The 25,894-nt window shown below is 35.4% G+C and overlaps 2 protein-coding genes, 1 long non-coding RNA gene and 2 pseudogenes across 4 annotated transcripts; 3 read left to right on the plus strand and 2 right to left on the minus strand.

The window, feature by feature from the left end:
* Window positions 1-3,295: 3,295 nt before the first annotated feature.
* Window positions 3,296-4,321, minus strand: LOC106297712 (annotated as a pseudogene).
* Window positions 4,322-7,418: 3,097 nt separating this feature from the next.
* On the plus strand, window positions 7,419-10,660 carry LOC106296410 (1-acyl-sn-glycerol-3-phosphate acyltransferase 2). The gene is made up of 11 exons (XM_013732544.1): window positions 7,419-7,661; window positions 7,870-7,992; window positions 8,136-8,175; window positions 8,257-8,330; window positions 8,645-8,704; window positions 8,876-8,953; window positions 9,039-9,197; window positions 9,374-9,499; window positions 9,733-9,825; window positions 9,931-10,017; window positions 10,087-10,660. The coding sequence occupies exons 1-11, from the start codon at window positions 7,581-7,583 to the stop codon at window positions 10,339-10,341; spliced, it is 1,176 nt and encodes a 391-aa protein (XP_013587998.1). The 5' UTR covers window positions 7,419-7,580; the 3' UTR covers window positions 10,342-10,660.
* Window positions 10,661-12,106: 1,446 nt separating this feature from the next.
* Window positions 12,107-13,016, minus strand: LOC106299582. The gene has a single exon (XM_013735652.1). It carries the CDS (start codon window positions 12,983-12,985, stop codon window positions 12,122-12,124), a length of 864 nt encoding a protein of 287 aa, XP_013591106.1. The 5' UTR covers window positions 12,986-13,016; the 3' UTR covers window positions 12,107-12,121.
* Window positions 13,017-13,622: 606 nt separating this feature from the next.
* Window positions 13,623-16,295, plus strand: LOC106298953. Of its 2 annotated transcripts, XR_001261622.1 has the most exons (5): window positions 13,623-14,094; window positions 14,251-14,371; window positions 14,457-14,568; window positions 14,635-14,714; window positions 15,918-16,295. It is a non-coding gene; the product is annotated as an uncharacterized LOC106298953 (long non-coding RNA). The 2 variants fall into 2 exon arrangements; XR_001261621.1 differs by lacking the exon at window positions 15,918-16,295 and having other exon boundaries at window positions 14,635-15,100.
* A 7,250-nt stretch (window positions 16,296-23,545) lies between these two features.
* The window catches only part of LOC106297713, a 12,906-nt pseudogene continuing 10,557 nt past the window's right edge, over window positions 23,546-25,894 (plus strand).

Below are 25,894 nucleotides of genomic sequence, written 5' to 3' on the forward strand. Positions count from 1 at the left end.
TACATAATTTCTTCTGTTTTTTTTTGTCGACGTTCATCTTCTAAGATCAAGACATAATTTCTTCGGTTTAAAAGGTACAATATCCGGATTTAGTTGGTGTTCCTTCTGTTTTGATAAAAATGTTATCTATTTGCGTTAAAGCTTAACAAGTTACTTTTGTCCCATTTATATAGATTAATTAACTTTAAAATTTTAGATTGACGATGATAAACATATAATAACAATAATGCATGGTTTGGAAATGTAATAAATAAAATAACGGCAATAGTAGAACAAAGAAAATAATACATACCGTCCAGAAAATGAATAGTCTTGGCCTGTTGTTGGTATACAACTGCAGTTTAATTCACCTAGATGACATATGTATAGAACTAAATTAAAACTAATAAATATTACGTAATTCTTAAATTATATAGAACAAACCTGCCATCCAACTTCCATTGTGTTCAGATTCTGTATACATACAAACAAATTACAAGATATACTGTGTTCAAATATCATCAGATTGTGTTCATGATTACTAATAGATTATACCAATGTTTCTATATATATATATATATATATATATATATATATATATTATATATATCAATTGTTCGGTCTTTTGTTTTCAAACTATTTCATCAAATATTATTTTGCATTTACAGGACATCTGATCGATGACAATTAATAGACTTCTGATAAAAATAAGTGAAAACAAAGAAATATAAAATCAAAAGTTAAGAAAAAAAAGCAAAATATAAGAAATAATAAGTTATATTCAGTTTGCTTGTTGTATTTATTTATATTATAATTATTACCAGCCAAAATTAAAAGAAAAAAAAAGAGATTTCAAGATTAAATAATAAATAATTTAACGTACATAATTTACACACATGAAGGTTAACCATATCAACATATATACTATTATTATTTGAAAAGTCAATTTCTTTCATGTCGCTTTCACGTTAATTCCTAAAAATGATTTATTACATTGATATCTTTAATGAATTATAGAAACAAATATAATTGATGCAATTATTAACATTTTTTTTGTTTTTTTTGATGATCTTTGTTATTTTAAAATTTTACTTTAAATTCATTTTCTTTATATTGGTATTCAAAAATATTTATAAAAAGGTAACATTTATAAAATAGAAATCGTATTCATGTTATATATATATAATTCATTTCATATAATTAAAATTTCATAAATAATAAGATTCATATTTAAAAATATACAATTTCCCTTTTAAACATAATCTCAAACAACATAATATATATTTTGAAATATTTTTTCAAAATTAAATTTTATTTTTTTCTGTTAAATTGGTTTCCAAACAAAAAATATATAAAAAGTTAAATTTTAAAACCTTATATATATATATATATAATTGATTTCCTTAAAAGGAAAATTCACAAAAGGAAAAACATAATGTTAAAAACAAATATTTTTCCCTTTTAAATTTCAATCTTAGTATATATAGATTTCTGGAAAAAAATTATGTTTACCACTTTGTTGGTACCAAATATTAACAAATATTTTTCCCTTTCATTAAAAGACAAAATATCTATATACCCTTATTTTATATAATATATAATAAATAATTATTTTAGTAAATAAAAAATAAAAAATAAAAAATAAATAGTTTTTTAATGTTTTCGAATTATACTTTTTTAAATTCGAATTTTTTCATAAACTTTTTTTGAATTTTTTCCGAATTTTGTTTTTCAAATTTTCTTTTTGAAACTATTTTTTTAAATTAAAATTTATTAAAGTATTTATTTATAAATTTATTAAAATCCTAAACTCTACATTAAAAAAACTACACCCCTAAACTCTAAACACTAAGAGTCTAACTGGTAACCATTACATGACCATTAGGAACATATAGAAAAAGAACGGAAAAGAATAAAATTATATGAATGATGAGGAATAATGATTTCTTATCATATTTCGTGAGGAACAAATTTATTCAATATTTCTCTACAATAAAATGAATGGGAAAGAATGGAGGAGAAAAACTATTCCTTATGAATGATAAAATTTCTTAAGAATGTTAAAAAATGCATTGTTACTCTTCATTCTTTGTTCACCATTCATGCCCTAAGTATAGATTAGTTAATCTTAGGATCACAAATGCTTTTTTTTTCTCTTTAAAAGTAAGAGCGTGTTTTAATAACTAACAATACTTTACTATAACAATTAACAATATTAACTTAGTATGTTTAAAAAAATAATTGGTTTAATACAAAAAATATTCCTACAAACCAAACCGACTAAATATTCTACGTACAATCATATGTCTTTTTTTTTTTTTTTTTTTTTTTTTTTTTTTTTTTTTTTTTTTTTTTTTTTTTTTTTTTTTTTTTTTTTTTTTTTTTTTTTTTTTTTTTTTTTTTTTTTTTTTTTGAACACCAATACAATCACATGTCTAACTTCAAAAAAAAAAATGATTTGAAATAATATTTTATACATTTACATTACAAAATAACCCTAGGTGTGCGTGCATTATGATGGCATGGCTCATTGCTTCTTCTTTTTTATGCTGTAATATATATCTAATGCTGCGAGGATTCTGCTCGAGATAAAGCTGCTTAAACTCCTCAGGCATCCAGATCGAAGCACATTATGATTTTCCTCCACGAAAAGAGTTCAAAGATATTTATGCTCATGGAATCGCACCTGTTTTACCTCTATCAGTTTTTCTTTTCTGTTAACTGGGATGAGTTCGGGACAAGCCTTAATCTCTCTTAAAAACCCGAGACCAGCTTCTATTAATAATACCTTATGGCATGATGTAAAGCATACTTTCCAGCGGAATTATGGGCACAACGGAACTAATTTCTTGTGTTAAACCACTAGTCTCTCTATCAATTATTGCATGCACTGAAGTATGTTCACATATCCATTTCTTTTGGTCTCAGTTTGGACAGCATCAGACTATAGAATTTTCATCTTTACATTTCTCTTAACTGTAACTATCATCCTTTTACTTGCAGATGTGTTGGAGCTATTTGGAGAGTGAACCAATCTTGAGGGCTAAAATAGCTAGGTAGGGAGTTTTAAGCACACAGTGAGACAAAAATATATCTTCAAAAAAATATCAAATATGAATTTCATCAAATCATTGTTATCAAAGTCACTTTAGCTTAAATATAATAGCATATAAGTCTTTAATAATAATCCACTTCTGAAGCTAAAACTATTAAATCTAAGTTATCATTACTAGAAATTGCAAAGCTAGAGTGAGTGAAACAAGCACAAAGTTATAATAAAATGAATCTTCGTGAAACAATAACAAACTTGATGATCTTATAATACAAAAGAAGATGAAGGGTTTTGAAGAGATCTCTTTAGCTCCTTGACCACTTGCACCATGTTTGGAACTTCTCCTCTAAGACCGATGCATCTCTCTGTGAGGACAAGGAAAGCTTCCATTTGGAAACGCTCTATTTCTGCAACTTCACCGATTTTCTCTAACATATTTGAGTCTACGATCTCATCAAATCTGCCCTCTTCAATGGATCTTGACAAACATCTTGGAAACTTCCTTTTTAACAAAGTTTTCCAATTCTTCCGACCATAAAGCTCACGAAATCTTGCTTCTCGTGTAAAAAGCTTTTGCATGAGAACTCCAAAACCAAACGCACCAGTTTTCTCCGAGACTACACCATTATTCATATATTCATCATCAATGTAATCATAAGCCCCCCTTACGTAGCCAAGCTTGACATATGTTTCTCCTTGTGGAATTGAGACACAGTTTGAGAAATCACCGAGTTTCGCCGCACCATCTTTGTCCAATAAGATATTACGAATATCCATGTTACTATATACAAAGGGCCTTGAAGGCAGTGTGAAGATAAGCTAAAGCAGTTGCAATCTCCTCTGCTATCTTCACTCTCTTTTCCCACGACACTATCTTCTCTAGATCTACACGACAATACTGTTTCCTTTCGACATAATAAACCATGACTGGAACCTCAGTCTCAAGACAACATCCAACTAATTTCATAAAATTTTTGTGACCACTCACCATCCGCTATGTCACGGACCTCGGGGAAAGAGCCTTTAGGGTTAGAAGGTTGTGTGACGAGTATCTTGCGATGGTTATCTAGCGTACCTGAATACCATCTCTCATGATCAAATGGTTCAAGAACAAGACTACACTTGCTGAAACTTTTGGTGGCTTTCAAGATTTTATCAGCAGAGAAGAATTTGATTGGATTGTACTTGCCAGTTGCCATCACAACATTTGATGAGCTCTTATAACAATATCTCCTCTCTCCCACGTTCTTGGACCAAACTTTGTTTTTTAACAACCACCCGTAACTTCTTTTTTTTTTTTGGTAAAAATGTTAAAATCACCCGTAACTTCTTGTTCTTCCTCAAACAATCCATCTCAAAAACCAACTCAATTATAATTTGCTTTTCTTTTACTTTTAAGAGGAAGTAAACTTATAAAATCTCAGTACGATCATAACTTATAGTTTTTAAGTAATTCATGATTGGTAACATTTTTTGTTTATGTGCTTAACTCAAACCGAAACAAGTGTATACATTTTTTTTTTTAAACAGGAGGTTCAAAGGCGACCCGTAATCCGCACGTGGTTTCCGATTGCCAACCATCTAATCCCCTTGGCCCGGAACTAGCCGGCACTAATACCCATTACCCAAAGACCCGGCACCAACGCCGCGTTAACTTTAAACTTGGGGTGGGCGTAAAGCATTCCGTGGCCACAGGGGGTATTCGAATTCGGGTCCGTATCGGTTGTGGTAACTACCTCAAGACCACTAGCCCACCACCCCGTGGTTAACAAGTGTATACATGTTACCAATCAAATCCCAAATGAAGAAACAAAATCTTTAACCAAGCTAGTGGATTTTTGAGAGTTTAAACACCGTTACCCAATCCAAAGAGCAAGAGTGTTGCATATTTTGAGTTTTCACACCAAATGATGACGTTATAGATTTTTGCTAAAAGAGCTTCATGGCACCCCAAATATATAAAACATAGATTATTCCCTAATTTTAGGAGATCTAACAACAATATGCCATGCATATGCTCGTCTAACGTAATAAACTCATGAACAAAGGCAGGAATGTCAGTTTGTGACTAACTTAATTTATCTTTTTATGTTTAAAAATGCTCATTTCTTCCTTCACGAAGAACATCAAACCATTAGAACAAACAAACAAACAAGACTCATAATATGTATACCAGTATTAGGTTGCGGCAAGTATACACGTCTCTAACATATTTTGTCTGGCAGTCGCCTATTTGGTGTGAATATGTAGCGTCACATATATAGAGAACCAGCATGTGACTCTGCTACATGAATCAAGCAAATGATCTTACATAAGAAAGTTGTAACTAAGCTCAACAACCCTTATTTGTTCTTTTGCGATATTTTCCCTTTCTCGCAAAACATATTGGGGAGTATTAATAAAGTGGTGAACGAAATGCGTCGAAAATTATATAACACGACGATCAATTTTTAATTTTCTTTACTTTTCTTTTGATTTTCATTTTATATATAAAAAGAAAATTTGGTTAGATAGATCAACCACTTCAACATTATTCTTTTCCCCCTTCAAACTTTTTATTATTTGAAAGAAGGTTTGAAATTTTACTTGGAAAGAACTATCAATGCTAAAAGGAATCAAACGTGTTCAGATAATTAATACTCTCTCCGTATCACTTTAAGTGGTGTTTAAAGGAAAAAAAATGTTTCAAAATAATTGATGTTTTCACTATTCTAGATAGAACTTGATAGCATTTGAATTTTGTGACCAATTATAAAATACTGTTTTTTTTCTTATTGGTTAAATTAGTTTCATTTAATGATATTTTTAGAGTGAATGTGTAGAATATACCCAATTAAATTCCAAATTAGCTGAATGCCCATAATTATGGATAACCCAAAAATGAATAACTTTTTGACACTGTGCGGACGAAAATACCCTCATGCTTTATCGAAAACAAGTAACTCTAGATTTATCAGCTAAATATTTACATAGCAGGTAACAATCTACATACCAACTAACATATCAGCTAATAATTTTAGTATCATCTAACAATCTATATATCAAACAAATGTATCGACTAACAAATCATATATCAGTTAATGAACTATTAACAATTAATTAGTTATCTATCAAATAGCCCCAAATCTATTTGTAACAGCTAACACTTCATGTATCGATTAAGAATCCATTAAAAACTAAATAATAGCAGGTAAGTAATAAAATACCTACTAACGTATATATTATCTAAAAGTTGATTGTGAGTCGAAATTAGAAACATTGGAATTGAGGTGAGTTAATAAGATTAGCATTATGGATGTCAAAATAATCAAAATAAAAAAATAAAGATTTGTGTTGAATTAGAGGATGATTTGAAGAATCTATACGAGAGATAAAGAGATTAGAACACATAAAAGGGAAAATGGAGAGAGATAGAGATAAAGTTATTATAGTCGTAAAAAATATTAATGTATATATGACAAATTATATGGGTTTTTGGGTGCATTCTTACTAATTACTCATATTTTTATGTAAACAATGTATATTGTATAAATTAAAAGTTTGTATTTTTTTAATCCAAGTGCAAAAAACTTAAAACCCATTTATATTGATACAGAGGGAGTACAAATTAAACCACCAAAGATATTCTCACACTTTACGCCGCACTTAACAATCTGAACCATGCCGATCATGTGAATAACAACCATGTTACTAAAGAACGATCAATGTTAAAAAAAAAGAAAAACTATCAATGTTAATTGGTTGGAATAAAGAAAGGGCAAATCTCCAAAATATCACATTTTTAAGTTTATATCACAAAAATAGCACTCAAAAACTAAAATGACCAAAATAGCACCTTTCTAAGTTTATCCTTTGAAAATTTTAATTTTTTTATTTTTCAAAATTTGAAATCTTATCCCCAAAACCTCATTTCTCAACCCTAAACTCTAAACCCTAAACCCTAAACCCTATCCTTTAACTCTAAACCCTAAGTTTGTGACTTTTGATAAAACATTAAATGTTATTTTTGCGACTTTTGACCTTGAGTGTTAGTTTGAGAACATAAACTTGATTTAGTGCTATTTTTATATTTTTCTCATAAATAAATGGCTTTTGAATTATCTTAATATAATTTGTAAGTTTCTGGTTTGCCAAATAAATTACAAAATTTCAAAAAGGAAAATAAATTACACGTGGGTAGAAGAGATCAGTTCTAGCTGTGTGTACGTATAATTTTCTTGGACACAGCTGAAAGAAAAGGAAAGAAAAAAAACTTAAAGTAGGTCGATCTGATCAACGATAAGATATAAAGGGACAATTTGAAGAAAGAAAATAAAAAGAAGGGCAAGATTGAAATAAAAGAGAGAAACGCCGATTCCGTGTATCCTTGTGATCATCTCCGTATCTTATACAATAAATCCTAATTTCTTCTTTTCAATCGGTCGATTTATTTTCTTATAAATTAATCTGCAAGTTGTCGTGCAATCTGGGGGGTGAAAAATTCTCCCATTTTGATTTGGTTAATGTGAAACTCGGAAACAAGGACTGTGTTGTGGATTCCTTAGGTTCCATGGCGATGGCAGCAGCAGCAGTGATTGTGCCTTTGGGGATTCTCTTCTTCATTTCTGGCCTCGTTGTCAATCTCCTTCAGGTGGCTTTCCTCAAACTCTTCGATTCCCTCTTCTGCTCTTAGATTCCGTTGCTGTTCTGATGCGGCTTTTGAGAGAGAGAGTGTGTGTGAGAGCACATATGATTCTAAGCTCAAAATCCATTCTTCATTCACTGATTGCGGGTTTTTTTTTAAAATGTCTCTGAACTTGGTTTGCTTCAGTTTACAACTTTTTTCTTTTATATTTCAGGCAGTTTGCTATGTCCTCATTCGACCTCTGTCTAAGAACACATACAGAAAGATCAACCGTGTGGTTGCAGAAACCTTGTGGTTGGAGCTTGTCTGGATCGTTGACTGGTGGGCTGGAGTCAAGGTTTCCTCCTCTTTTCCCTGCCTTATTATCATTGTTACGGTAGCTTATATTAGTCAAATAGCAGATTTGGACCATATGTAGATTTACTTTTTTAAGTTTTGTGACTTACTCTGAAAACTTCCTTATTCTCTCTTTTGCCCTAGATCCAAGTGTTTGCTGATGATGAGACCTTTAATCGAATGGGTAAGTTCCTGCTTATTCAGTGCCCGAAATATACCAGTTCTATATATCTACGATTCTGTAACTTCAGTACTTTTCTTCCAGGCAAAGAGCATGCTCTTGTCGTTTGTAATCACCGAAGTGATATTGATTGGCTCGTGGGATGGATTCTGGCTCAGGTACACTATGATTTTATCTCACAGTTTCATGCATCTTGTTTCTAGATAATCCGTTTTTGCTTCACTGCATAAATGGGGATCAACATAGACTTCTTGGTCACCAAGCTTTGTATATGTTGTACAATGGGACTATGTGTTGCCTTATCTAGTTTCTAGTGAATATAGATTCTCTTTGGTAGAAGGCGTTACAGTCCCGAATGTTCCCACTGATGAGATAAGAAAGAATATAGCATCATAATAATTTCTCTAACAGGCTCAATGTTATGCTTCTTGCATCTATTAATATATTGTTCTCGTCTTTTCTTTCCTTGCAGAGGTCAGGTTGCCTAGGAAGCGCATTAGCTGTGATGAAGAAGTCTTCCAAATTTCTTCCAGTATGTGAATCTATTAGGTTTACTGATGTGCTTGCTAGGTATTAAAGAACGTAGTAATCTTGAATTGTATTTCTGAATACCTGCTATAAGTTAGAAACTTGATAACTGGTTTTTTTATTTTGTTACATACACTAAAGTATTCATAAACATAGAACTGTTGCACACATACAGGTCATAGGCTGGTCAATGTGGTTCTCGGAGTATCTGTTTCTCGAAAGAAATTGGGCAAAGGATGAAAGCACTTTAAAGGTACCAGTCTGCTCATTGGTTAGCCTGAAATTGCAGAATCTTCATTTCAAGATCATGAGTTAAGTGTGTTTATCTAAATTTACAGTCAGGTCTTCAACGCTTGAACGACTTCCCACGGCCTTTCTGGTTAGCCCTTTTTGTGGAGGGAACCCGTTTCACAGAGGCAAAACTTAAAGCAGCACAAGAGTACGCAGCCTCCTCTCAGTTGCCTGTCCCTCGAAATGTGTTGATTCCTCGCACCAAAGTAAGTTTTATTGTTTTTCTTTTTGCCCATTCCTTTGGTGGGCAACTTGATCTGTTCACTGTGACCTTTAACGAGCAAAATGACCACTATGATTGATCCAAATCTCAATGCGTGGTCTGGATATTGTGGTTTCTGTTCTAATTACTAAACCTTGGTTGGTTGTGTTTATATTTCAGGGTTTTGTGTCAGCTGTTAGTAACATGCGTTCATTTGTGCCAGCCATATATGATATGACCGTGGCTATTCCAAAAACTTCTCCACCCCCAACGATGCTAAGACTATTCAAAGGACAACCTTCTGTGGTAAGCAAGTATAAAAATAATATGAAGAGGTCTTCGTTAAGTAACATATAGTAGTTACACAGTATTCACTTCACTAATCACTATCCATTTTCTTTTCACTCTAACTGAAAGGAATATACTCCTTTTATCTTGTGGATGTCACGTTTGATTCCATAATATGTTAGAAATCATAGTCCCAGAGTGAGCTTTCTGTGACTTTCGAAATTTCCCAAAACCATTGTTGCTGGCTACAGGTGCATGTTCACATCAAGTGTCACTCGATGAAAGACTTGCCTGAATCAGAAGACGAAATTTCACAGTGGTGCAGAGATCAGTTTGTGGCTAAGGTAAATATTATGTATTTACTGATTTTTCCACTTGAATCGAGAGAAGAAGCTAAGAGAAAAAAAAAGTTAATTTTGACACACTCTGATCTTGGCTCTGTGGTACAGGATGCACTGTTAGACAAACACATAGCTGCAGACACTTTCCCCGGTCAGAAAGAACAGAACATTGGCCGTCCCATAAAGTCTCTTGCAGTGAGTCTCATCAAAGCATTCCCTTGGCTCCATCCATAACAACTCACAAATCTCTTCGTCCTTGTCCAGGTGGTTGTATCATGGGCATGCCTACTAACTCTTGGAGCAATGAAGTTCTTACACTGGTCAAATCTCTTTTCCTCGTTGAAAGGCATCGCATTATCAGCGCTTGGTCTAGGCATCATCACTCTCTGCATGCAGATCTTGATCCGCTCCTCTCAGTCGGAGCGTTCAACACCTGCCAAAGTGGCCCCAGCCAAGCCAAAGGACAAACACCAGTCAGGATCATCCTCCCAAACAGAAGTGGAGGAGAAGCAGAAGTAAAAAGAAGGATCTAACAGATCAAACTCCACAACAAGAAGCGTGTCAGTTTTGTTATGTGAATCAAACCCCAAGTGAATCCCTCCTTGATATCATCACTTCCGTTTTGTTCAGTTACTACTACTACTACTACTATTTACTCAGCCTATGTCTCTTAGCGATTGATGTAAAGGGTCATGATCCCTATAGACCTTGTGATTTTTTTTCCTTCTCAGGTGCATAGGACTCTGTATAACTTTCTATTATTAGATTGTAATTTGGGATTGATCTTGTGACTTTCCTTTCCTAAAACACAGCGCTGGGCATTTGGCCCAAACCGAAATCAACCAAACCGACTGAACTGAAAATTTTGGTTTTTGGTTTCACATCTGGTTTAATAGCTAAAAACTGACCGGCGAAAATTAAAAATTCAATCGGTTTAGCAGAAATTGATCGATTCAACAACATTAACTGAATAAACGAACTAAATATCTGCATAAGATTTTTGTTTTTTCACCGAATTAACTTAATAAACCAAAATCGGTTCAGCTCGGAACACAAAATAATACACAAAATCGAACCGAATTATCGAGTTTCAAACCGAACTGAAATATAGTTTGGTTCAGTGACATTTTTTCAAAACCTAAAATAACTGAATGCCCAGTTTTATTAAAACGGAGATGTAACAAATGTTAGAAAAAAAAACAGAACTTATTCCAATCTTACAATCAATGTAGCATCATCAAAAATAACTATAGAACCAGAAGCAACAATGTAATCAGATGCAGGTTCAAAAGCAACTTTACAGAACCAGAAGCAGCACAACCACACTCTTTAAAGTGTAACCAAAAGAAGCTCAGCCAAAGGACTCACCAACTATGGAAGAAGCTACCCGGACGAGCTAGCTCAACTGGTAACACCTCAGACTCCGGTCTGAGAGGTCACGAGTTCGATTCTCGGGCGGAGAGGAGTGTCCAGGGCCGTAATGGTACAGACACAGGCTGGCTCCGGGCCTAGGAGGGGATTAGGGCCGAAGGCCCAAACCCCGCCTGGTTAAAAAAAAAAAAAAAAAAAAAAAAAAAACTATGGAAGAAGCTGATCTTTTATCCATTATAATAAAGCTGGCATTGCAATAGTTCTCCTGCTGCGTCTTCATCTTGTTGATTTGATGCTTCTACACGTGTACAAATAGCGGAAGTAGTCAACGAATAGAGAGCATAGAACATAATTTATATGTGTATTCAATTAGAATGATTTTGTTCAAGATATACAAGAATGAAATATATTTTTACAAAAAAAAAAATGAAATATCTGTTACCTATTTTTTGTAAGAGGAGAGAGGAAGAAGACTATAATTTCGTTCATAAAGAATTAAACATAAGGAAGTGCTATTGTAATTAATTCTGAACAGCAGTCTTAGCTGCGAACCTAACACCAGACTTCACTTAGATTAAGCTAGACTTTGTTATATACAACAACGTGATCTTCATGGACGGCTAGACGTGAAGATCTTGAGTTGGATGCGGTTCGGTTCTTCCGTTCCCGGTAAATGTGTCTAGGCCTAACTCCATTGATGAAATTGATTACGTGATTAGACAAAATTAAGTATTGTGTTATGCATTAACGAAGACAACAGAATTTTATGAAATTTTATTGAATATTTTGCTCTTATCAAATATACTCTACAACGATGGTGGTCATATAAAAGTACTCCCAAAACAAAGTACTAAAGACCAGAGAGAGAGAAACAATAACTCTACACTGGATAAAAATCTTAAACAAGATAAGAAAAAGAATGGGTTAATTAATGATGGGGTTGGTGTTTGAACGTCTGCAACCAGTTGTTGAGGCGCTCCATAGCTGACAAGTCCACCTTCTTCGGAAAACTAGGCAAAGTAACAGCTTTGGGTAGTGGTCCAACCATCACTCGAAGTTTAAGCCCAGCCTCACAGTAACCCGAGTGCGAGGTTACGAAATAATGAACACCTGGTTCTGTAAGCCTAACAAGATCTTGACTTGTCTTGTGCACGGCTACCGGAGACGTTGGGTCACAGGTAATGAATTCTAGGTCACCGCTGATTTCGTAGACGTCGTTGACTTCATTGTCGTATTCGAAAAGCAGAGCATCTCCAACATGAAACTGTCTCTCCTCACTCCACTTGTTGTAGAAGTCACTGTTATAGAGTTTCCATCCTTGTGAGTCTCCGACCTTGTAAGTCTTTCCGATAGGAAGGATCTTGCTCGGTGGTGGTGGAGGAACCGGACGTGACGGGTCATGGACGACAAGAACTTCGAGTTTCTGTTCCAACACACATTGAGCTTGGTTTGCGGTGATGAAGTAGTGAAAGCCTGGTTCCGTGAGAGTCACGACATCATGTCCTGTGTTGTAGACGGCTTTAGGAGAAGAATAGTCGCAAAACTCGTATTCCAAAGAGCCAGAAACATGAGTCACGTCGTTGATGTTGGGATCGTATTCGAAGACTAGAGAATCTCCCACGTGGAACTCCTTATGGTCGGCTTCGGCCCAAGCGTAGTAGACGTCGTCCTTGGCAGTCCATCCCTCGGAGTCTCCAACTGTGTAGATCCTCGCCGAGCAGTAAACCGCGAATACCATGAAGCTCATCATCATCGCGAACACGAAGCTGAAGATTCTTGTTCTAGTCGCCATTATCTACCGAAGATGAACAAGAAAGATTACAAGTATGATCGAAGGGAGAAAGTTTTGGAAGCAAATATTGAACTCAAGCGTTGATGAATGTGTGAATGTAACAAAATAGAATGCCTTAACCCTCCTTATATAAGGTGGTACGGATCTTATCTTTCCTTTTTAAAGATTTTTCTTTCTACTTTATTTCCTTTTTAATGATCTAAACCGTTTCAAAAAAATACACATATCTAATCTGGAATAGGAAATAATCACGTTTAAAAAATCTTTAATACTTTTCTGATTAGGTTCATTTATGATTTCTACTTTATCTAATATCTCAAAAATCTTATTCTTCGTTCACAAGGAACAATTTGATATCTATTTTATTTTGGAACTAATAAAAACACCGATAGTTAATATCTAATTTTGTTGTTTCCAATTAATTAATTTTTTTAGAGAATAACGGGCCAAGTTTCATGAGAAAAGTATTGTGGCCTTTTCTATAATTAGACCAGGATTAACCGTGGTTCTCAAAGAGGTTCTTAGCATTTAATTGTAATTAAAATAAATGAAAAATAGAAAATACCTTAAGAGTTGGTTCTTAATTAAGCGGAGGAAGAAGCGGATCTTGGAGACACGTGTTAGAAGAAGAAGAGTTTGGTTTTCTCTTTCTCTCTCCCGAAGGATGAGTTTGACGATTGAGTCCATTCCATCTCTTCCTCGGTTGATCTCTCCTCGATACGGTTGCTGGAAGGTCCGTCGGAAGCTCCGAGGGTGAGGATCGACGAGATTCTTCTAAGTTTGGTTTGGAATCCGTGATCCGCCCGTCGATTCGATGCCTGATAGGGCTAAGAAACCTAATTGTTGTTGACGGTTGGATTCATTCTATGCGGTTGATACTGATTGTTGTTCATTATTCTGATCTTGGATGGCTATTTGATTGACTTACTGAGTTCTTTGTTGTTCACTGGACTTATTGATGATGGTTGGTTAGGTTACTCTATGATCTCTCTGAAATTGATATACATTGTGATCATTATTGTACCAATGCAGGAATCTTTGTTATACGGCAGACACCAAGAGAGTCTCGGAAATTGATATACACTGTGATCATTATTGTACCACTGCAGGTTCGTTCCCTCCCTTACAGCTCACTCTTAAATGAACATGTCTTGATTCTGGTTGGTGTTAGATATATGGTTAGTGTTAGTGTTAAATGTAGTTTATTTTCTCATTGAAACTATCAAATGCTTACTGATGATGGAACATTATGTCGTATAAAATAGTGATGAGCCTTGGAACAGCCGCGACGGAAGAAGATGGAGCACTTGTTGCTTAGTTGTTTGGCTCTGTGAGGAAGATGTTCAAAGCTGATGAGAAAATGTTTGATGCTGTCACTGGTCTCAGGTACGTAACGTTTCTGAATGCTCAAGTTGTTAAGTCACCGATCAAGTAATCATGTTACCATCTGAAGACTTCAATCTTGTTGCAGTGGAAGTGGACCAGCGTACATATTCCTAGCCATTGAAGATTAAGCTGATGGAGGAGTAGCTGCTGGTTTACCCCGAGAACTTGCACTCGGTTTAGCTTAACAGATGGTGCAGGTAAAACAAGAACTTGATGATGTATACATGTCTAAGTGATGCTTATACTGTCAGTTTTTTTTTCAGATTATCCTGTCATACAGCTTTTGATTCCTATGATTGGATGATTCACAATGCAGATCCGTTGTTTCATCGTCATGTTGCCGGTAACGCTTTGTTTTCTTCGTTCTTGTTCTAGTTTTCTCATGGATCCCCTTCTTTCATCTCATATATTCATATTTTGGTGATTGATTTAGCAGAAGTTAAAAGAACAAGCATACAACAATGTTTAATTTTTTTTTAAGAACCTTTAACTAAGAAACTAGCATTGTAGGACAAATTTTAGGGGTTTCTTAACAAAAGTTCTTAAGATTATATTTATTACTAAAAAAATATTAAGAACCCCATTAGGAGTTTTAGGGATAATCATGCTCTTAGGGGATGAGCCACTGTTGACATTAGATGTGTTATAAAACTTTAAATTTATTACATATTGATTTGTTTGTTTAGTGAAGAGGTTTATTATGGGTTGATGTTATGCTTGCTCCGCACATCGGTTCTTTATTCTAGTGTGCACATCAACTCTTTCCTATATAGACACGTTTGTGCATTTTATAGTAAAAACTTTATAAATTAACAATGTTGGAATTTTGGTATTTTAGTAATTTACATAGTTATCAATTTACAAAAAAGTTCCTTTTAAAGTTTTTCAATTTTAAGATATATTTTTCCTAAACTAAGAAAAATATTTGATTTAATGTATGTACATTAATTAATATTTTGAAATTTTACATCTATATTAGTTTTATTATGTTATTTGGTGTATATAAAATATGTTTCACGGAATTTAAATGTGTTTAAGATATAATTTTACTAAATCTCATCAAAATATATTAAATGTTAAGAAAATATAAAGATAATTCTATTGTGAATATAAAACAAACAATATAATGATTGGTTTGTACTTATATAAAATGTATATACAAATAAATTATTAATTTATAGTTAGACCATATATTAACATAGGATTTTCTAAAAATTTATTATCTTATTATTTTATCGATTTGTGTTAAAATTTTGAACATCACAGAATCTTTTTTAATTAATTTATGGTATTTATTAATTTATCGAGTATTAATTTATAAAGTTTGTCCTGCATCTCATTTTTGTAATCAATTATAACCCCATAATTCCAAAACAAATGAAAAGTGAATTAAGTTAAAATAATACCATAACAAATCTGTATATCTTTTTCCACATGGTTTGTATATCATTTTCCACATGGTTATAACTTATATGGTAAAACATATTTAAGCTTCTCTCACCAGAATCAATAGAGCTCACACGTCAAATTGCTTCTCCAAAATCAGGATCGAAAAGTTTCTTGGTCAGTGAATCATCACCTTTAAGAGGAACATTTAGCACCTTGAAGCTAGCTGGTGTGGGTTTAGTGCAGCCAAACTCCAAGTGGGCTTCGCGTTCCGCGGTCCGTCTCTTCTATAACCTGAAAAAAGAGAAGTCCAAGTCTTTGCCCATCTTCCCTAAGTGAAACGATGCGTTTTGAAAAGGCAAGTGGATGAGTTTGTTATAACAAACTCAAGAGCTGGAATCAAGTGAGAGAAAGCAGATCGAAAAAGTACAGAGAGAGGAGACGAGAGAAGACTTAGCTCAAGTCGTGAGGTTGACGTCGACGGAGCCACGAAAGCGGTACACAGTTGGATCAAACCATTCCGGCGGTGGTTAACCGGCGTCATTGAGGATACGACAAGTGAGCTCGTTCTTTCTTCTTTGTCACTTGTTCGATTGATTCGCCATTGTTGAACTCTGTTAAAGCTTGAATCATAGTGAATCAGTTGAGGGATGCCGTTCCCTCCCCTGTGAGTAGCTCAGCTTGATTTTGATTGCTTTCCTCAATCGTAAAACTGAAACCAAAATCAAACTCAAATCAATAACACACATTAAGCAAGATTTAAACCTAAGGAATTGGATCTATAACTCTACAAGTGGTATCAGAGCACAAGGTTGGGTGCTAAGGCTTAGAGTTGTATCAGATATGATAAGTAAAGAGAGAGAGATCTCTTATCTGTGATTGCGGCTTTAGCTTTCACGTTGTGGTTGAGATTATCGTGCTTGTGTTGTTGTGGCTGTTGCGGTTACGTCTTCTGTGTGCAGTGAATCTTGAGATCTCTACGGTTCAAGATGGAAGGGACTCATGGGAAGTTCGAGATGGATAAGTTTGACGGGAAGGGTGACTTCGGGATGTGGAAGTACAAGATGATGGCTCAGCTTGAGATTCAAGGTCTTCTGGCTGTTATACAAGACGACTTTGTGGTTACTGCGGCTTCTGAAAAACAAGAAGAAGGTGAGAAACCAAAGGTTGATCAGAAGAAGTCCGATAAGGACTTACGAGTCAGAAGCTTACTTTGTAACTGCTTGAGTGACTCAATCTTGAGGAAGATCATGCACGAGCAGACTGCGCTTGGCATGTGGAAGTCCCTGGAGAAGCTGTATCAGCTCAAGTCTCTTTCAAACAGAATATATCTGAAGCGACAGTTCTCCTGCTACAAGATGGAAGAAGACAAGTCAATAGAAGAGAATGTGGACGTATTGTTAAAGCTTATAGCTGATCTAGAGAGTCTGAAGGTTACCATAACAGACGAACATCAAGCTATTCAGTTGCTCTCTGGTCTTCCTGCTGCGTATGAGCAACTGGTTCACACTCTTCAGTATGGCACGGGAAGAGACACACTCACTGTCTCAAAAGTTGTTACCTCAGCATATTCAAAAGAAACAGAGCTTAGACAGAAGGGATTACTCAATAAAAAGAAATTTACTTCAGAAGGCTTATATGTTGAATCAAGAGGAAGATCATCTAAACGGTCAGAAAATGGTAACAGCATAAAATACAACAGATCTAAAAGCAGAGGTGATCGATCTAAGTCCAGAGGCAGATCAGATAAGACTAAGAAAGGAACATGTTTTTCATGTGGCAAAGAAGGTCACTGGAAACGCGACTGTCCAAACAGAGGACACAAGAATGGTGGTGACCAAGCGGTAAATGCAGTATCTGAAATAAGGCAACCCCTAGTGCTAACAGCAAGCATTCATGATTCAAGAAAGGAGTGGGTTTTAGACTCAGGTTGCACATTTCATATCACACCAGATAAAGACGTCTTATTTGATCTACAAGAAGGAGATGGAAGCAAAGTTCTAATGGCAAACAACACTCAATGCGAAGTGAAAGGCATTGGAAAAATCAGTATCATTAATGAAGACGGTACAGAAGTGATTCTAAGAGATGTTCATTATATGCCAGAGATGAGCAGGAACTTAATCTCCTATGGAATGCTAGAGAAATCAGGGTGCAACTATCAAGGTGGATATTTCACTATAACATTCTACAGAGATGGACAGAAGGTGATCACATGCAAATATGAGAACGGTTTGTACTATTTACAAGGAACGGTGTCACGCGGTGAAGCTAATGTCAGTGAGTCTACTGATACTAAGACAAAAGTTTGACATTCTCGATTGGGTCACATGAGTTCTAAGAACATGGAATTACTTGCAAAGGAAGGTTTTATTCCTAAGACTGAAGTGGGAAAGCTAGAGTTCTATGAACGTTGCGTGCTTGGTAAGACACATAAACTGAGTTTTCCTACAGCTAAACATACTACTAAAGGCATCCTAGAGTATGTACATTCAGATCTTTGGGGTTCTCCATCAACTCCGGGAAGTCTTGGATGTTGCAAGTATTTCATAAGCTTCATTGATGATTTCTCTAAGAAAGTGTGGGTCTATTTCCTACAGACTAAAGATGAAGCGTTTTCTAAGTTTAAAGAATGGAAAGAAGCAGTTGAAAGCCACATAGAGAAAAAGATCAAGTGCATGCGCACTGACAATGGCTTGGAATTTTGCAACAATAGATTTGATGAGTTGTGCAGAACAACTGGAATTAAGAGGCATCGAACCTGCAACTATACACCTCAGCAGAATGGGGTTTCAGAACGTATGAACCGCACCATCATGGATAAAGTGAGGAGTATGATGGCAGAAACTGGATTGGGACCAGAGTTTTGGGCAGAAGCTACTTCTACAGCAGTGTATCTGATAAACAGGACACCAAATTCAACCATAGACTTCATGCTTCCCGAAGAAGTTTGGTCTGGGAACAGGCCTGATTTATCACACTTGAGAAGGTTCGGTTGTACAGCCTATGTTCATGTTACTCAAGAGAAAACGAAGCCTAGAGCCGTAAAAGGAGTTTTCGTGGGTTATCCCTTTGGGGTTAAAGTTTACAGAGTTTGGATTCCAGAGGACTTAAAGTGTACTACAAGCAGAAATGTTGTTTTCAGAGAAGATGAACTCTACAAGGACACGCAAGCTAATAACACTACAGAGGGTGGAGATGATTCAGTTGACAAAAACAAGCAATCAAGTAATTCTAAGAAGAAAGTCTCATTCAGTCCAAGTTTGATTCGCGGACCTAGTGGTCCCAATTATGAACATGGTGAAACTTCTGATCCTAGAAATACTAGTGTATCTCTACAAGAATCAGGGTATCAGGGAATTTCAAGTGAATCATAAAGTGATGATGAGACAAAGGGCTTAACATTTGTCAAGGACAATGAATCTGCGAGTTCTAATGAAAACTCCATGCTTGCTAGGGACCGTGTTCGAAGACAGAATGTGAGACCACCTTCGAGATATGAAGACGCCAACTTAGTTGCATATGCTTTAGTCGTGGCAGATGAGATTGAGAAAGATGAACCTAAATCTTTCAAAGAAGCTACGAGGAGTAAAGATAGGAGGTTCTGGTCTAATGCTGCTGATGATGAGATTGATTCACTTAAAAGAAATCACACTTGGGATCTAATTGAGAAACCTAAAAATCAGAAGACAGTGGGTTGTAAGTGGATCTTCAAGTTTAAACCAGGCGTTCCAGGAGTTGAGGAACTGCGATACAAGGGAAGACTAGTTGCTAAAGGATTCTCACAGAAAGAAGGTATTGACTACAATGAAATCTTCTCACTAGTTGTCAAGCACGTCTCCATAAGACTGATGCTTTCAATAGTGGTGAATCGAGATTATGAATTGGAGCAGTTGGATGTCAAAACCGCATTCTTACATGGAAACCTAGAAGAGAGGATTCTAATGGATCAACCTGAAGGTTATGTGAAACCGGGAGATGAGAACAAGGTGTGTCTTCTAAGGAAATCATTGTACGGTCTGAAACAATCTCCTAAACAATGGAATCTATGTTTTGACAGTTTCATGAAGAAAGAAAAGTTCAAACAGAGTGATTATGATTCCTGCGTCTACATGAGAAATGTGAATACTCCTAACGCAATCTATCTACTTCTGTATGTGGATGACATGTTAATTGCTTCAGGTGATTTAACAGAGATTCCGAAGATGAATGATAGTTTGAGCCGTGAGTTTGAAACGAAAGATTTGGGGAAAGCTTCAAGAATTCTCGGTATGGACATTGTTCGTAACAGACAGAAAGGAAGACTGCTGCTATCTCAAGAAGCATACATTGAGAAGGTTCTTAAGATTTTTGGAATAGAAGATTCTAAGCCGGTCACAACTCCTTTGGCGCCTCAATTCAAATTGAAGAGTCTAACCAAGGCAGAGGCATTAGAACAAGCTTTAAGAATGGAGGAAATACCTTACGCGAGTGCTGTGGGGAGCCTAATGTATGCCATGATAGGCTCCCGACCAGACTTAGCTCACGCAGTGGGAGTTGTAAGTAGATTCATGTCCATACCAGGAATGGATCACCGGCAGGCAGTGAAGTGGATTTTGAAGTATTTGCGTGGTGAACCTAAAATCAGTTTAACGTTTGTTCAGGGTTCTGTGTGTTCAATTGAGGGGTTTTCAGATTCAGATTACTCAGCTGATTTAGACAGACGACGTTCAGTTACTGGTTATGTGTTCAAGGTTTGGGGTAATACAGTTTCGTGAAGGTCTAATCTACAATCAGTTGTAGCTTTATCGACCACTGAGGCAGAGTATATGGCACTCTCCACAGCGACCAAAGAAGCAATTTGGTTAAAAGCTATATGTGAAGAACTAGGTCTACAAACAGAGTGCCCTAGCTCTAGCAAAGAACAGAGTATTTCACGAAAGGACTAAACATGTTACAAACAAGTATCACTTCATCCGTGATATTGTTTCTCAGGGTGATATTACTCTACACAAGATTCACACAAGCAAGAATCCAGCTGATTTCCTAACTAAAGTGTTACTTGGTCCGGAGTTCAGGCTTTGCTCTGAGCTGGTGAACTTGTTCTGAGCAAGAAACGGCTTCGGGTAACGATGTGTCTACGTTGTTGGTTACCTCACAAAAACAAAAAGAAATCAGTAAGGTTAGATGTCAACAACACATTCATCAGTCGATATCTAATCTTATCGTTTTCTGAAACCAACTTGGAGAATAAAGAAAGAATTCGTTACCCGAGTATTGGAAGCGAGGTGGAGTTTCTCTGGAGGAGTTCAGTTTCAGGTGGAGTCTCTTCCGGTTTCCTGAAACGAAGTAAAGATCAGAGTCAATAAAGGGTCCCTTCAGTCACCGTCAGTTTATCAGAGAAGTTTTCAGTGCTCATCATAAGTCAGAAAGGTCAGAGTTTACTTATCTGGGTTCGATGTTGCATAAAGGTTGAAGCTTTATGATTAGATGGTTGTCTCTAGGGTTGTCAGATTCAGATCTGGTACATGTAGAGTCCGTCGAAGTTCGTCGGTTCATCTTCTTGATCATGCAAAGTGTTCTTGTCAGGGGTTGAGTTGAGTTCTTCAGGGATCTGCAAGAACATACAGAGAATCGTCAGTCGGTGGAAGATCCGATGAAGTGTTAACCTTAAAAGAAAAAAAAAGAGGAAGAAGAAGAAGGGATACAGAGAGTACCTTGTTGTTATGGGCTCTCAGGTATCGGAGAAGCATCGAAGACGCTCCAGGAGTCGTTGGAAAGCGATGCAGAACGGCGGATGCGAGAAATCGCCTTAGAGAGAAGGGAGAGAGACACGCGGCTAGGGTTTCGAAGAGAGAGAGACAGCACTTCGGTGTTCTGTGTGAAAGGTGAAGATTGTGGGTTTAGTTCAGCCAAACTCCAAGTGGGCTTCGCGTTCCGCGGTCCGTCTCTTCTATGACCTGAAAAAGGAGAAGCCCAAGTCTTAGCCCATCTTCCCTAAATGAAACGATGCGTTTTGCAAAGGCAAGTGGATTAGTTTGTTATAACAAACTCTAGAGCTGGAATCAAGTGAGAGAAAACAGATAAAAAAAGTACAGAGAGAGGAGACAAGAGAAGACTTAGCTCAAGTCGTGAGGTTGACGTCGACGGAGCCACGAAAGCGGTACACGGTTGGATCGAACCATTCCGGTGGTGGTTTACTGGCGTCATTGAGGATACGACAAGTGAGCTCGTTCTTTCTTCTTTTTAACTTGTACGATTGATTCGCCATTGTTGAACTCTGTTAAAGCTTGAATCATAGTGAATCAGTTGAGAGATGCCGTTCCCTCCCCGGTGAGTAGATCATCGAACACCGGGTGAACAAAAGCTTTGTGTTGATTTTGATTGCTTTCCTCAATCGTAAAACTGAAACCAAAATCAAAATCAAATCAATAACACACATTAAACAATATTTAAACCTAAGGAATTGGATCTATAACTCTACATCTGGCATCAAACAGTATACCTTAAACCCGGACTACGACAATCCATGGTTTTCTCCCAATTCTGGTCAACAATAGGCACTACATCAGCACGTAACAAACTAAATAAGGTAACTATGTTTTATCACAAAACCACCTGAAAATATGATGATGTGATAAGTATTTCTCATATTAATATAAGTATCAGATTTTCTTTTGTCAAACGGATGAAATTCTAAATATCTCATAAACCATTAGGTTTAAATAATAGCACATGACTTTCTTTATAATTTGTTTCTTTGCTAAATTTCTAGAAATTAACATTCCGTTTATTTTAAAATGTTATATTTTTTTTAAACTGTTTCAAGAATTAAAATTTGATTGAAATTCTAACTATATGATCTTAACCATCATGCTTTGAACCCACCATAACCAAGGAATCCAAACAATATTCTCAATAACATACATCTCAAGAGTGATGACAATCTGCAAAAATGTATAAAACAACAAACATAAATACTTTCATAACATCTATAAAGGTCTCACCCTACCTCTCTCTATAATAGAAGATGAGAGGAATATATATCACGTTACCGACACGTTTAAAGCTAGAAACGGAATGAAAATGACTAAAAGTAACATTATAAAATCAAAGAGGGAAGAAAGAGAGAGTGATGTACATTGATCCAACATATAGAGTAAGTTCTCTTCATTAGAAAGGTTGCTTTTAGGAAGAACATGAGGCTTTCCTGACGCCATCTCTTCTAGACGACTGAGATCTTCTCAGGGTAATCTACGGCTGTGAGGGGAGCTTCCAATAGAAGAGCAGCAAAATTAACAACCTGATCAGGTGCGGAATTAACATCTTTTCATTTGGGAGTATAGATGATAACAACATCTGGTAATGGTGTCATTGGTCCTAGCTTCTTAATAGAGTCCCAGTCAAGCATGACCTTAACCTTGATTCTGAGCAAACCCTGCACATTTATGGGGTTTAATCACAATCGCTTTAGATATTTTTATTGTACTTAACCATTAAGAAGAGTATGAGGAACTCGGAAGAAGAAACTATCACCTGTATAAGAGAACATGTTTAACTGCATAGTCGATGTACTCCTTGGTTGGTTGACCAGAGCACTGTAGCCTCCTCCATTGTCTGCTTCCTCAGGTTCCAAGGTTGAAGCCACATCAATTATGCTCTTTTCTCAACGGCACTGCTTTCTGCTGCAGCTCAGCCTCACCATTCGGAGAAGCTCTCTCTCTGCAACACAATGTTCCACAGATCACATAAACAACCGACACCTTACACTGCATAAGGTTCAGGTAAGACAAAAATTAAATTAATGCAATGGAAGAAGATGAGCCAGAAAACATTGCGAGCAGAAAGGTAATATGCAGAAATGAGAAGAGCTCACCTCCGAGTTTACCATCGGTTATGATCATGTAACTGATTTACTTCCAAATAGGAATTAAATTCTTCCATCTTGAAAAAACTCTGAACTTTGCTTCAAAAAGAAAAAAAGAACTCTGAACTCCACCGAAAAGCTTTTATTGAAAATTTTATTTTTAGAACTAATAATTTTAGTCATAATTTTCAGAAGATTATTCTTATAAGTCGTTGTAAATAAGATACAGATGCGTAAACAAAAATACGGATGCATATTGAAACGGTCTAAGCAGTTCATATGGAAGCTATAGGAATTCTTTATGAAAAAAAAAGAATCATCAATGATGAGCATGGAATCGGATAACATTCATCTTCTATTGATGTTCTTTCTTTTTTTTTTGTCACGAATCTTCTATTGATATTCAACAAATAAGAAAATGGTGACCTAGAACACAAAAATACATTTTTATTCATAAAATCTCAAACACCAACATCAAAGAATCAGCACAGAATCAATAAACTATAAATGTGATCATCTATCTACTGAAATTCAGAACTAAGGAAAATTGTTACCAAACAAAAAATACAAATCATGTCGACATCAGACATACTCTCTCTGGATTGACTCATGTTGCAGACACGTACATGTCGAGCTTTCCAATAGGAATCCCAATTCCATGCACTCCAAGGTCTCCTAAGCCAAGAATACGGCTACACTTTGTGATGACAATCATATCTACCTGCTGAGGTGGCCAGTTATATCATAGACATCCTCTCCCTTTTTTTATAAACCAGCTTGTAAAGCACCAACGAATTTGATGTCCAAGAAGAGACACAATCAAGTTGCTACCAGTGTTTTTAAAAATGGACCGGCTAGCGAACCGGAAATTTTTTGGGTCATGGGTCATTGTGGTTCGACCGGGTTTGAACCGGGTTCGATCGGGTTCAGTTAGATTAAACTAAATTTAATGATATTTTAGAAATAATATGCATATTTTTCTAAAAAAATAGATCATATCAAATGAAATGTTTAAATAGCCATAATGTGTAGAAAAACTTAAAAATAACAATTAAAATCTCAAATCATTATGAAAATCACATTTAAACTTTATTCGCAAATCTTATCGCTCTAAATCTGTATCACATTTAAAAAAAATTATATACACATTAGGTAAAAGTTATATTTTGAAATACAAATTTTAAAAACGAAAATATTTCAATTATTTAAAGTCTTCAAAACAATTGATCATGAAATAAAATTTTTAAAAAAGTGAAAAGTAGACAAAAACAATATCTTGACGTGAATATTAAACTTTGTGAATATGGTAATTTATAATCTATAGAGACGACAAAAGAAAAAGAGGAAAATTGTTACCAAACAAAAAAAAACAAATCATGTCGACATCAGACATATGGATTGACTCATGTTGCAGACACGTACATGTCGAGCTTTCCAATGGGAATCCCAATTCCATGCACTCCAAGGTCTCCTAAGCCAAGAATACGGCTACACTTTGTGATTAAAATCATATCTACCTGCTGAGGTGGCCAGTTATATCATAGACATCCTCTCCCTTTTTTTCTTTCGCACTGAAGTACATTTCCCGTGGTCTTTTATACAAAACCCAATAGTTCTGGCCAACCAGTCAAACACTGGGGAAAATCTTTGATGTTATCAATAATGTCGGACAATAGAAAAGGGATGTTTGAACTCACTCGCGGTAGTACATAAGGTCTCGTTACAACCTATTCAGAATCTTCCACTTTACTAATGACACAACGTTATCTAATAAAAAAAACATCAAGGAAACATAGTCAGTCTCGTCGCTGAGTTAATTTAGAGGTCTAAATATTTCTCCGTGTCATAAATTCACTTCACCAATGTTTTAACCATGAGCATTATGAATGAATCAAACTAATCGCTTAGAACCCTAAATTGAGAGAATCGGTCGGAGGAAATCAATCGATAGTTAATATCTAATTTCGTTGTTTCCAATTAATTAATTTTCTTAGAGAATAACGGGCCAAGTTTCATGAGAAAAGTATTGCGGAGGGTGAACATTTAAATTCACCACACTTTTTTAACACTAATCAAAGTGACACATAGATTATTAATTAAAAAATATTAAATTAAATAAAAAATAGTTACAAAAAACAAAACGTTAATTTTAACGATGCTAACGCTTTCAGCTAAACCCTAAACCCTAAATCTTAAATTCTAAATCCTATACTCTAAATTCTAAACCCAAATCCTAAACTCTAAACCCTAATCCTAGACTCTAAACCCAAATTATATACCCTAAACCCAAA

This window comes from Brassica oleracea, chromosome C6 (genome assembly GCF_000695525.1).
Source record: "Brassica oleracea var. oleracea cultivar TO1000 chromosome C6, BOL, whole genome shotgun sequence".
Classification (NCBI taxonomy): Eukaryota; Viridiplantae; Streptophyta; class Magnoliopsida; order Brassicales; family Brassicaceae; genus Brassica; species Brassica oleracea.